At 43.0% G+C, this 13225-nt stretch overlaps 1 protein-coding gene across 7 annotated transcripts; it reads right to left on the reverse strand.

The window, feature by feature from the left end:
- Positions 1-294: 294 nt before the first annotated feature.
- CYB561A3 (cytochrome b561 family member A3) lies at positions 295-12927 on the reverse strand. Of its 7 annotated transcripts, none has more exons than XM_035123759.3 (6): positions 12788-12923; positions 8569-8775; positions 8070-8278; positions 6370-6524; positions 5553-5709; positions 295-648 (listed from the first exon to the last, which is right to left on the reverse strand). In XM_035123759.3, the coding sequence occupies exons 1-6, from the start codon at positions 12870-12872 to the stop codon at positions 625-627; spliced, it is 837 nt and encodes a 278-aa protein (XP_034979650.1). In that variant the 5' UTR covers positions 12873-12923; the 3' UTR covers positions 295-624. The 7 variants fall into 7 exon arrangements, with proteins under 7 accessions (XP_034979650.1, XP_088521023.1, XP_034979658.1 ...); XM_088664897.1 differs by lacking the exon at positions 12788-12923 and adding an exon at positions 12617-12647; XM_035123767.3 differs by lacking the exon at positions 12788-12923 and adding an exon at positions 12306-12434.
- Positions 12928-13225: the final 298 nt, after the last annotated feature.

Consider the following 13225-nt stretch of genomic DNA (forward strand, 5'->3'; position numbering starts at 1 on the left):
TAATGGGAGAGTCATGATTGATAGCAGTAGACCCTCATCTGGACACACTCATTGAAACTCCAACCCTTTAAGAAGATGGATTTGCTAAGGCCGCAGACACCTTCAGAATTGTGCTGTTTTTCTTTTCTTAAACACATACAAATACCTGACAAGAGTCACAAGAAAACACAGGAGGGACAATACATGGATGTCAGTACTGTATGGATGCCCCATTCAGAAGTGAATGCCTGAAGCATGACAATTCCACACTAAACACCTAGTGTGGAAGCACCTGTAAATCCAACAGTAAAACAATTAGAAGGAATCCTTTATTTCATCTGATAATTTAGGTTTCTAATAAGTCCATGAATTACAAAAATCTGGGAACTTGTCATAATGGCACAATAGTAACTAAGAAATGAATTGTTGAGAGATACCTGGATTTCCAGCAGCTCAGCAACTCAACAAGAGCAAGCCGGGGGTGGGGTGGGGGGAATTAATCAAGTACCCAGAAGACCAGACAATTCAATGCCACAATTAAAGTTTCAACTCTTGCACTGAAAACAGAAGCAAGAACGGCTGAAGATCTCAGTGGAGAACAGGCCACCACACAGGTCTGGATCACAATCCTTCCTGTTTGCTGTTTCATTTATCTTCCTGTAGCAAGGGCTGTAGAAAAAGAACACCAGAAGTAAATAATAAAGCTTTATTCCAAAAGCTTTCTATCTTATTATTGATTGATTGATTGATTGATTGATTGATTGTACCCCGCCCGTCTGGCTGGGTTTCCCCAGCCACTCTGGGCAGCTTCCAACAGAAAATTAAAATACATTAAAATGTTACACATTAAAAACTTCCCAGAAAATTTCTTTGACATCTGATGGGAGGGCATTCCACAGGGTGGGCGCCACTACCGAAAAGGCCCTCTGCCTGGTTCCCTGTAGCTTTGCTTCTCGCAGTGAGGGAACCGCCAGAAGGCCCTTGGCGCTGGACCTCAGTGTCCGGGCAAAACGATGGGGATGGAGACGCTCCTTCAGGTATACTGGACCGAGGCCGTTTAGGGCTTTAAAGGTCAGGCTTCCGGGTTCAGCGCCAGCGTCGATCGGCGGGGTTTCGTCTCGTCTCCGAGACGGCCCGTCTCTGCTAGGAGTGGGGAGGGCAGCGAGAGCAACGCTGCGCCCCTTAGAACCTCGGGAAGGGCGTCCCGAGGGCAATTTGCTCGGCACAGACCCAATCCGGACTCCCCAACTCTTCGGTTAGCTCTAATAAGAGCTCCGGAGCGAGGAGGGTAGAAGTCGCGGGGGCCATTTTGAGCGGCAACGTTATTCTAGCAGGGAGAAGCTTCAAGCCGAAGGCGGAGAGCGCTGGATTCTTCCGAAAATAAAACGATTGGAAAAGACTGTAAGTAACCTCACGATTTGGATTATAAAACAATTTGGTCTGGGAGAGAGGGGAGAAAAGAGGAAGCCACCCCCCCCCCACGGCAACAAAGAGACAGTAAATAGAAACCCGAAGCCATAAACAGAAGATTTGTAATTCAAAAGGATCCCTCAAAGGCATCAAAGAGAATATCCCCTTTGATGCAGGGTGAAAAGGGGAGAGAGACTGTGGTTTATGACTGCCCTGCAGCAATGAGGTAAAGCCTAAGAAAAACCTTTCTTTCCCTCGGGAGCCGGCAGCCTAGGCAATTCAGTGAGTTGATCAGGATTTATAAGTCAAATTTTACTTCACTTTGTGTTTCTGGACTTTGTGGAATTTCTTTTTTGGCTTAAGTGCTTGTGAAATGTGAGTTCGAACTTTATTGTTAACAAGACTTGAAGAATGCAGCCAGCTTGTTAAAATGGAGTCGAGAAAATAAACTGTGATCATATTCCACCCCACGTGATAAGTTTTGACCTTGGCAGGACTGAAATATGTCAACAAAAAAGTGTTCCCCTGAGTTCCAGCGGTCTGTTTTGACCTTAATGTGGGAAACAAGAATAGAGTTATGTCAAGAGGAGACACGACGACAGGAGTTACAGCAGAAATTTCAGGAGGTGATGGCGGAATATGATTTTCTAGGAGATGAAGCTTTTGACACTGAAAAAGAGCAATGTGAGAATGACAATGATGGGGAAGGAAAAGATGAAGATGAGGACTGTGATGATTCAACACAAAATGAAACACACCATGAAAAAAATGATGACTCTACTCTACAAAAAGTTGGATGGAGTGCCGTGCCTTTGAGGGGGGCACGATTGGTATTATTGGAACTCCAGAACGCCCACAGGGAAGAAGGAAAAAATATGCAGAGAAGAGAAGAAATTCAGGGGTCCTGTATGGTGACCTGGATGGCAAGAGACTGTAAACAGGGGGTGGGGTGAAGGGAAAGTGATGTTGTGATTATAAGGATGGATTAACAGGTTTATAACTGGTCTGCTGATTTTGGAATTTGCTGGATTGGGGGGGGTGGAGCCGGTAATCGGGGATGTAAGGTTAAATTGAGAATAGTTATAGTTTTAAAAGTGAATGGATTTTGGAAAATGTGAAAATATGGAGGCTTATAGAGGGAGAAAAAAAAATTAGGCACGGGAAGAGAAAATGGGAGTTTGAATTTTCAGTGATTTGAATATTAGATGAAAATGTTAACAATTGATTTATAAGTTGTATAAGATACAAAGGTGTATTTTTATAAAGTAAGAAACTGTTGCAGATGATAAAAAAGGGATGAAAACCGGGGAAGGGGGGGAGGGGAAGCCCATAAAATATGGTTTTTCAACTATGAATGCAAGAAAAATTTTTCTGTTTTGTATTGTTTTTTTCTTTTTCTTTTTTTTCTTCGCCCTTTCTTTTTCCCCTTTTTTTCCTATATCTATTTTTCTCTTTTTTTGGTATAACAATAGATGGTTGGATGGATGTCCTCCTGCGTACTGCCCTGGTTTGCTGGAGCTCCCTGGTGGCAGGGGGGAGCTTTGGGGTCAGGGGAGGGGGAGGAGGACAGAAATCCAAGCATAAAATGGACCATTTCTGACTGTTCACAAACATGGGATACTTCTGTGGCAGGGGAGGACCCATGTGGGTGGGTAGGAAGGAGGTGGAAAAGGGGTTTAAGTATGTACCGTTTTTTTGTTTTTTTGTATTTTGTAAAATTAATAAAAAGTATGTTAAAAAAAAAAAAAAAAAAAAAGGTCAACACCAACACTTTGAATTGTGTTTGGAAACGTACTGGGAGCCAATGTAGGTCTTTGTTAATATGTTAATTTTTCCTTGGATATTGAACTCTCTCAGAACATATTGTCTATTGCTTATGATGTTCAGTCTAGCCCTCTTGCGGAGAAAATTCAGACCAGATTTCTAGGATTTAGCTCCCATACTGTGGCTCCTTTTGCCAGGGATAAGTTCCACTACTATACACACGTCTCATTCTATGTCTGTGTTGTCAAAACAAATGTTCTGTAATATAAACCCACGGAGGCTATGGGGGAAGAGGACAGAGAATGGATGAAAGCCAGTCAGACTAATAATTAATCCACAAGGAACATGTCTTATCATTAACCGATAATGACATCTCATAAACACGCCCCACTGTTCAGTTCTTTCTATATATATATAATAAAACCAAAAACCCCACAAACCATAATCTAATGAAGTTTAATGTCTCCTGTCCATACTATCGGTCAGTTCTTGATGGGCTATACTCATTAGGGTGATGACCTTTTCTCTTTTTTTCCCAAAAATTATTTCCTGTAGCACAAATGGATGAACTTTTGCCTATTAATGACTAAAATTAGGTATATTCCATTGAAATATTTAAAAAGGTCACGCACAAACCATTTTTATTTTTTTTGTATGCCGTTTTACTACCATTTCATAAAACTGGATTAACAATTCAATATATATTTTGTATCAAATTTGGACACAACACCACATTCCACAATGGGGAGTGTTCTTAGCAACATAGGATATACAAAAGTCACACCTGCGCAAGGTAAAAGCCCCTTTTTGGGACCTCAAAACTCAGCCAGCAGACCCCGCCGGGCATGCTGGGAAAATAACCTACAGGAGAGGTAGCAAAACATCGTCCTCTAGCGACGTCTATACTGTTACTGCAGCTAAAAAAAGCTTCCTTGTGTGTTTGATGACCCTAAATAATGTTGTATATATGTGACTCTAAAGCTTGGGTTCAATTTTATAACTGCTTACAATGACTTCAAAAATTGGTCAAAAAACTGATAAATAAAATTTTTTAAATCATTTTCTGCGTGAGGTTTTTTTAAAATCAAATCTCTTTGAAAGTAAGATTTTATCTAATCTTTAATGAAAGCTCATCAAATTATGATACAGGGAAATGAGGTTGTAAAAAAGTCATCACCCTAATACTCATACTATGTGTTATAGTTCCCCCTCTCCTCAATTAGTACTTCCCCATTAGTACTTATAGAACCCCTCTCTGACTTAAGGACACCTGTGGTCCATTATGAGCATTTCCACAGGTATTTGCTTACTTGTGTGCACTGCCATTAAAAGAAATATAGATACAAGTTTTCTGATATACTAGATTTGCGGAAAACAGCAGATTTTTTTTTAAAAAAGGAAAAGGAAAAAAGCATATATGATGTCATACTCAGCCCCACCAGAAGCCCATTGAGAACTGCCTTGTCATCAGAAGTAGAGTTGATGATGAAAACATGACACCCAGAAAAGCATCATCACACACGTACATATATGGGTGTCACCATATATGCTTTACAGTAGTATATTCATATTTGTGTAGCATGTGGTTTTATGTTGGATTTCCCCCCCTTACTGCATTATCTGTGTATCAGGTAAATCTGAATTATTGGGAGGTGGTGCAAGTTTCTACTTGAAGGAGGATAAAATCATGCGGATGACAGAAAAAAACATGTAAACTTGGGATGCACCAAATCTACTTGAAACTTGTGTGTACACAGTGAAAATACATTGCTCTCATCCTAACAACAGTTGAACAAGAGTTTCATTTTTTTTAAAAAAAGTATTCCCCCATCCCTCTGCTACTTTGTCCAAGCTAGTACACACTACCATTCAAACTCAACAGACATGAATTACAATCCACAATACATCTTGGGTGGGTTTGAGCCAATATAGTGTAGTGATAAAATTCCACCTAAACATTAGGAAGAACTTCCTGACAGTAAGAGCTGTTCGGCAGTGGAATTTGCTACCAAGGAGTGTGGTGGAGTCTCCTTCTTTGGAGGTCTTTAAGCAGAGGCTTGACAGGCATATGTCAAGAATGCTTTGATGGTGTTTCCTGCTCGGCAGGGGGTTGGACTGGATGGCCCTCGTGGTCTCTTCCAACTCTACGATTCTATGATTCTATGACTAGAGTGCTAGACTAAACCAAGAAGATCCAGGTTCAGATTCCCTCTCAACCATGTAGCTCAGTGGGTGACTCTGGCCAGTCGCTCTTAGCCTAACCTGCCTCACAGGGCTTTTGTTAGGATAAATTGTAGTGGGGGAGACAGAAAACCTTGTGTGCTGCCTTGAAGGATAGGCAGGAAATAGTTGTAGTAAAATAAATAAATTTTAAAGGCTAATAATAATAATAATACCACCTCTTGGGTATCTTGGAAATTCACATCTGGACGCTTCCATGCTGGCATGGCAAGGGCAAACAACACCAGTAGTCCAAAGACCAGGATCAGCATCCCCAATATGTTGGCAAACCATGCCTCTGCAGGAAGCTGAGAGTAGGGTGTGGTTGTGTTTGTTCTAAAAGTACAGACAGAAAGCAAAAATGCTTGATGAAAAGCCAATAGCACCACAAACACCTTCCCAGAGACCCATGAAGAAGGAAATATCTGGAGAGTGCCAACAATCCATATTAAGCCACGTAATCTCTTTCACTATATGTAGCTTTGCTCCAACAGCCATTCTGCTGTCCCAGACACCCAAGCAATGCATTTGGGCTTGAGGCTGGAGCACAGCTTATAGTCAATGAAACGGGTAGAATGACCTATTGAGCAGAACATTATCTTCACATTACAAGCCTCCAGACACTAGCTCCTCATTCCTGTCTGCTGCTGCTACTACATGCGGCTTAACTGCCTTTTTAGGTTCCCCATTGCCTCATGGACACATTTCCCTTCTGTACCTCTAAAACAGGGATGGGGAACCAGCGGCCTTCCAAATATTGCTGAACTATATGTTCCTCATTCCTGGTCTACAAGCTGTCATTGCTTTCAAATTTTATAATGACTGCTATCGATCTGGACCAGACTGAGCAGCTTCCTCTTCACCCCTCATTATTTGTACCCCAGAAGACTACCAACTCTCTCCAGTATAAATAACCAGCAACATATTATCCATTGTCTTTTTAGCGCGGACTGTTTCCTCCTCCCAGTATCAAGCCCTCTCTGTTCTGCTACTCACAGTTTGAAGAAAAGCTTCTCATTGATGCCCGAGATGCAGGCGGCCACAACTAAAGGGAGGATGGCAGAGCCAAAGAAGACATGGATGGGCTTGTACAAGGCTCGGAACCAGGTGGGAGCCCAAGGCAGCAAGAAGGACGCAAAGCCCATGGCCCACTGGATGGAAGAGATAAGAAATTGGGATCTTTTCAGAAACAAATATTGGAGGAGGGGCCCAGCATGGTATCTGCACAGGGACTGAGCACAAGTAATGTGGCAACCAGATTTGCAGAAGTATTTGTTTAATTATATTCATGATCTAAAATCTAGCTAGGCGAGCTTGGGGGGGGAGAGAGATAGACAGCCACCAGAGAACAATTTAGGTTAATTTTTTTTTCAAATATCTACTGCGCTTTTACAGATAACTTTTTAAATAAAATAAATAAAATGTTTGAAACAAACTTTTAATACCACATGTGCACATGGTGAAGGGATTAAGTGGGGGAGGGGGAGGGGATTACCCAAGAGGGGGGAAACCTAATATTTATGAAAAGGGTGGCTACAACAAATTATTCACTCTCACAAAATACAGGAAGTGTCAGGCAGCAGGTTTAAGACAAAAGTATATCTTCTATGCAATGTGGGTGACAACCAGTGCTTTTTTCTTTTAAAAAAAGTTTAAGGTTACTCTCATTTATACACACACACACACACACACACACACACACACACATTTTCCAAACTCCACATAACATCTTATCTTATACAACATTTTTTTGGACTTCCATCAACTACGTCTAGTGATTTTCAATCTTCTCACTTAGTCCTGCATTTCATTTTTCACTATTACTTTAACTTCCATAACTACTAGTACTTTTCATGAGTTTTATCTGAAATATTTCATATAGTCCTCCTTACAACTTATTGCAGTCCCACTAGCATATTCAATTGTTTACAATTGATTTTCCAAATAGTTCATATATTTACTCCAATCTTCTAGGAACTTCTGATCCCGCCGGATTCAAATTCTTCCTGTCATTTTGTCTAATTCTGCATAGTCCTAGGCGTACTCTCATTTTCCTACTCATACTGAAATACTGCCCCTCAATGAGGCCAAACTTAAATTCACAAAATGTTTAGGGGTATGCGTATCCCTGCGTCCCCCCAGAAAAAAAGCACAGGTGACAACACACCAAAATACTTTGCTTTTAGAAGTATGACGATGAATTCAAGGAGGTTAGATCTACAAATGGCAACTTTCCCAGTACTGGGATTCATGGGCTGAGATTGTGCTAGGAAGCAACCACCTTATTTAATTCCAAATATGTCTTTTGCACCTAACTCTGGTTGGTAGCTCTTGGGATTCTTGTAAAAAAAAACCAACAAACAAAAAACAAAGTAGATCCAACAAACCTGAAGTTTTTTGTATCCCTCCCAAACACTAAAAGCGGCGGTTTCAGACAGGTTTTCCCCTGCTCCAGCCCTACATAAAAGTGACTGGGACTGAATCAAGTACCCTCTGCATGTAAAACAGGGGTGGGGGGATATTTGGCCCTCAGATGTTGCAGCGCAGCAACTCCCATTTGCCCTAGCAAGGATGGCCAATACTCAGGGATGATGAGAAATGTCGTCCAGCAACATCTGGAGGTGTGAATGTCCGCCACACCCAATGCAAAGTATGTGCTCTGCCACCAAGCTACAGCTTCTTAGGTTCTTACCCACCTGACAGGAGAAGAGCAGCACAGCGCCAAGCCCTAGCCAGCTGTGTAGGGAGTACATGTTGGCAATGCCCTGTTTGTTGTGATATTCAAAGACGGCCACCAGTCCCAGGACAATTAGGATGAATGCTGCCAAGGTCAATCCTGCATGCAACAGCTTCCATGGCAGCTTGGGCCCCGACCAAGAGAGGGGCACGCGATACACTAGCACTGCTGGAAGAGAGAAAGGGGGAGAAGTCACTAGAGCCAGGGTGGCTCAGGTACCCTCCCCACATCCCCCCAAAATAGCCAAGTCACTGATTAGCCCAGGTTTGCTTGTTTCGTATACTGCCCTTCATCCGATGATGGTGGTTCACATAAGATAAAAACACAAAATACATAATAAAACAACCCCCCCCCTTCCCACAAACACACTTAAAAGGATATAGGATGTTAATATCGGCTCTGATACTGGGGCAGGAGGAGGGGAAATCAGAAAAGGATTGGATCCTCTTTTCACTTACCTGCACCAGTCAAGACCAACATGCCTGTTACCATGAAAACTGGATGCCAGTTAAACATCTTAGAAGAACCATCCCAGGCAAAGCCACCAAGCCAGTGTTGGGTCCAGTAGACTGTGAACACCACACACAAGATCCCCAGAATTCCCAGTAGGGTTGTGAGCAGCAAGAATGAGACTCTGGGCATCATTCTGTTCACAGGGAGCACACCTGAGAAGGCAAGACACCAGCTAGCTGTAAAAGCTCTCCAACCATCTGCTGGTTCCGGCACCAGCAATGTTTTTGCCTCCTCCCTTTCCTTACTACCTAGTTCTGCTTTCCTCCCTTCAGCAGAGAACTGCTTTTCTGTCACATAGTTTTGTAACCCAAAATAGGGTGGAGTCCCAGACGCTGGGTCAGAGGAACTGATTTCAATAGTATGACCACCACAGACCATGAAACATCAAAACTTCCAGCAAGAACTTTAATTGCTAAATTATGGAGAAGCCAGGAAGTCCCAACTATAAGAGAGTGGCAGGAGAAAATAATCAGCTACATCAATTTGGCCAAATTGACAAACTTGATAAGGGGTGGTTCGAACAAAAAATTTAAAGAAAATTGGGAAAAATTTGGAATAAAGGAACTTGGGTTTAAGACAAATATCTTGTAAAGTTCCCAAGAGGAAGATAAGCAAAAGCAGCAAAAACGATTATAAATTTGAAGCCAGGAAGGAAGAGAAGGGGAAGTCGAAATGTATAAGAAGATAAGAATATAGGTGATTATGAAAAGGTATAAGTTAAGAATATTGTAGAAGATAGGTTAAACTATATTTGGATTTATATGATGGATTATTTGTGTATTTGCTTTGTTTTATCAGAGTTGGATGTATTGTTTTATTTTTATTTTTAATCAATAAAGATTATTTTAAAATAAAAAAAGAAAGAAACATCAAAACTTCACAGCTAAGTGGAAGGTAGATCTGGAATTTCCCCAGGCTGGTGCAGGCAATTCACATTCTAACCACTATTCTCTCAAAAGTCAAGGTCAGCAGTTACCAGCAGCTTGTCCAATGGGATAACACACCTCAAAGACTATATCCAACTGTGTCAGCAGGCAGGGGCTTCTACTGTCTGCAGCCCCTGTCCACTAAAAGAAGGAGGCTCAACGACTTCCTTTGGAAAGTAAATGGTACTGATGATTCCATAATTCCCAAAGCCAAGTCGCACAGAAACACCACACGAGTACACATGTTACTGAAGAGAAAGTTTCCAGGGAAACAAAACAGCCCCACAGTTGTTGATCAGGAACCAGAACCTACAACGAATTAATCATATGATCTGGCAGGATGCAACTCAAATTTAGTTAAATCTAGTTAGGCAGCAGATACCATGTGTTATGTCCAACTCTGATATCCAAGGCTCTTCTGTGGACCAAGGCAAACTTGTGTAAGCAACACTGGCACTCATAAAGTGAAGTTAGATGGGCTACTACTGGATCCAACTTGATCTAAGAGCCATAGCTGAGTTTCAGACAAAAATAAAGGTCACTGCAGCCAATTGCATATGAAAACAAATAGCCCCACATTAGTTTTCAGTTTTATTTATGAACTTTCCCCACACTGAAAGGTGCAAACCACAGACTTTTTATACCAACCCAGCAGCCCTGCACAGATGCTGCACCTGCAACCACTGGGTTCTGGAGGGAGACAACGGTCACAAGATCACCCCAACTTCTGCTTTCAAGACAGAAGTGAGAAGCTTGCAGAGTGTGCGCATTAAAAGACCGTGGCAATGACTGAAACATCGCTCTTCACAGTGCAAAGGTGGGCTGGAAGTTAAGTGAATGACAATCTAGGGTCTTTTTTTTTTTTATTTACAAGTCTCTTGTCTAACTGCAGCCAGACTCTCAGTTTGGATGGCTGACAACTTCTACTAGCACCTTCTCATGAACTGGAGAGCTCTACTGAAACATTTGCGCCATTAACTCACCATGTACACCAAGAGGAAAATGTGCTGATGCAAAAGTGAAAGCTGCTAAGCAGCTGTGTCCTGTGTGATTTCTGTGGGGGCACAGCCCACAAAAAATTGTTTAAAGTTGCCAGTTCAGTTTGGGGTCACGCCCATACCATACATTCAAAGCTCATGGCTTCCTCAAAATAAGCTTGGGAATTGTAGCTTGCCTCTCACTGGGCTACAATTCACAGCACCCTTAACAAACTACAGTTCCCACAATTATATGGAGGAGTTTTACAGTTCAGGAGGGCTGTTTCTACCATTGCTGCCACGTTGGATTCAAACTGTCAGCCCACATTGTGCTGTGACCTCCTTTTCTCCATAGACTCTGCTTCCCACCCAAAACTATTTTCCCTCTTGCTTACATCAGTCCACTGCGACTGAAAAATGGCCTTTTGTCTTACTACCTACCTCTCTAGAAGGAGGAGGGGCTCACATCCCTCTGCTGTCCAGCACAGAGTAACTACTGTGTTTTTGTTTGTTACTATGGCATGCATTTTGGTGCCTTTATATTTTAAACTGCCCTGTGATCCTTGGATGAAGGACAGTATAGAATTGTTGTTGTTGTTGTTGTTGTTGTTGTTGTTGTTGTTGTTGTTGTTGTTGTTGTTAATATTCCAGTGGTTCAGTGCTCGACAGTTTTAGCTCCCCAATCCTTGATTAATTCTAACTTTTATTGGACCCAAGAACTTACGAATTTCTCTCACCCCACAAATTAATTAACAACGTACACACACACACACACACACAAACCCATCAATAGATTTAGAACAGGCACCCCCAAACTGCGGCCCTCCAGATGTTTTGGCCTACAATTCCCATGATCCCTAGCTAACAGGACCAGTGGTAGGGGAAGATGGGAATTGTAGTCCAAAACATCTGGAGGGCCGAAGTTTGGGGATGCCTGATTTAGAACAAAGTATTAAAACTCCCTTAGGAAAGGAAGTGTAAACATCAAGGGTTAGTAGTTGTAAGATAAGAAATACATAGAAACTACAGCCAACTTTGGAAATGTTTCACTCAAAATATGGCTTTGCTAACATGTTTTGACCAGCTACCTGACTAGAATCGTTTATTTTTATGATCAACCTTTTTACTTACAGTCTCATAGCTTTACTGCTACCGTAAGTATCAGCAGGGTCAAACGGAAGAGCAGAAAATGGCCACTGCAACAAGAACTAATAAACACTGATGCACTACCAGGCAAAATAGCTCCTTTTGAAAATCGCACCAGGTGCTTGCTGCTTTTGCTTTCCTTTGCTTCCAAAGAGACGGAGGACTTTAAGCACTTGTGGGTCGATATTTAAGTTAGAATCATTTCTGGCATCGACTGGTGAACAGATTTAACTTGTGACAAACTACCCCGTCTTTTAGCTTTGAATTTCACCGTCGCTCGGTTTAATGAACATAACGGCAGCCAATGGAAGAAAAAAAAACCTTGGATGGGAGAGAATGCTAAGCTGGCACTACTTATAGCTGGCAGTCTCTCGGGGTGGCGCGGCGCTGGCGGTGAAACGCGGCTGCCGACAGCTTACCGCGAGGCGCAGAAGTGTGCAAACGTCAGTTCCACATTCAGGCTGCTCCCTCATGCGTGCTGAACAAGGAACCAACTCCAGCCTCATAAAGTTAACAATAAAGCACAAAGTCCCATGACGTCCAGTGCTCTGCCGCAAGAAAGCTGCTGGCATTTAAGCGATAAATTGGTTTGCTGCGGCAACAGCCTTCGTAAGCAACTTACAGTACAGTTACCTTGCACAACTGGGGCACCTGCTGCTCTCCAGATACTACAACTTCCATCACCCAGGCCACCTCCCCCTTGTGGATGAGGCTGATGGGAGCTGGAGTCCAGAAGCACCTGCAGGGCTGCAGGATCCCCGATCGAATCTCTGTTCAACTAGCACACGAAACATCTATTGGATCCAGGCTGTCGAGCGAAGCTGAACCCACAGCAGTTCCAGAGAGCAACTTGCAAGGAGTTTCAAGCACTGCAGGTTCTGCTGCCCAATGCACACCCCCGACCGCGCCATTAAAGCAACTATGAGGAGCAATAAGGAAGTTACACTTGCTAGATGGCATAACGTATAAATGGGTAGCGTGATCGCCCCTTGCAGGGAAGCGCCTGGGAACAACCGCAAGAGGGATTGCGCGTACACAAGGATCAAGGTTTGCTTTCGCGACCCAGCTGCGGCCACGCACCCGAAGAACCGAGAAATACAAGCAAGAGCTCACACCTCGCTTCCGCCTGAGTCGCGGGGAGCGCCGGGAAAAGTAGTTCCAAAGCTCCTGGTCCCCTTCAGCTCCATCGTCTCTGCTCATGACAGGAGGCACGCAAGACCCACCGAGTCTAGGCGCAGTTTATGGCGCTGCCCAGCTATCGCCCCAGCCACGACAGGTTTCTGGGAAATGTAGTTTTCTTGGCAAGATCTGTACAGTACTGTACAGTATATTGCTCGGCATGAACACAGCGGGGAATCGAGCCGGGAAAGTTCTAATTCAAGGATGCTTTACAAGCCTCTTCGTTTGCTTCTGCCTTTGCAATGTACCTAGGTGCACCCGTCATTACTGTTTTCCCTTGCGTCAAAGAGATGAAGGACTTCCTGGGTGCCTAAGTGCCCGGCAAATTAGAATCATAGAGTTGGAAGAGACCACAAGGGCCATCCAGTCCAACC

The sequence above is a fragment of the Zootoca vivipara genome, chromosome 1 (genome assembly GCF_965207765.1).
Source record: "Zootoca vivipara chromosome 1, rZooViv2.hap1.1, whole genome shotgun sequence".
Classification (NCBI taxonomy): Eukaryota; Metazoa; Chordata; class Lepidosauria; order Squamata; family Lacertidae; genus Zootoca; species Zootoca vivipara.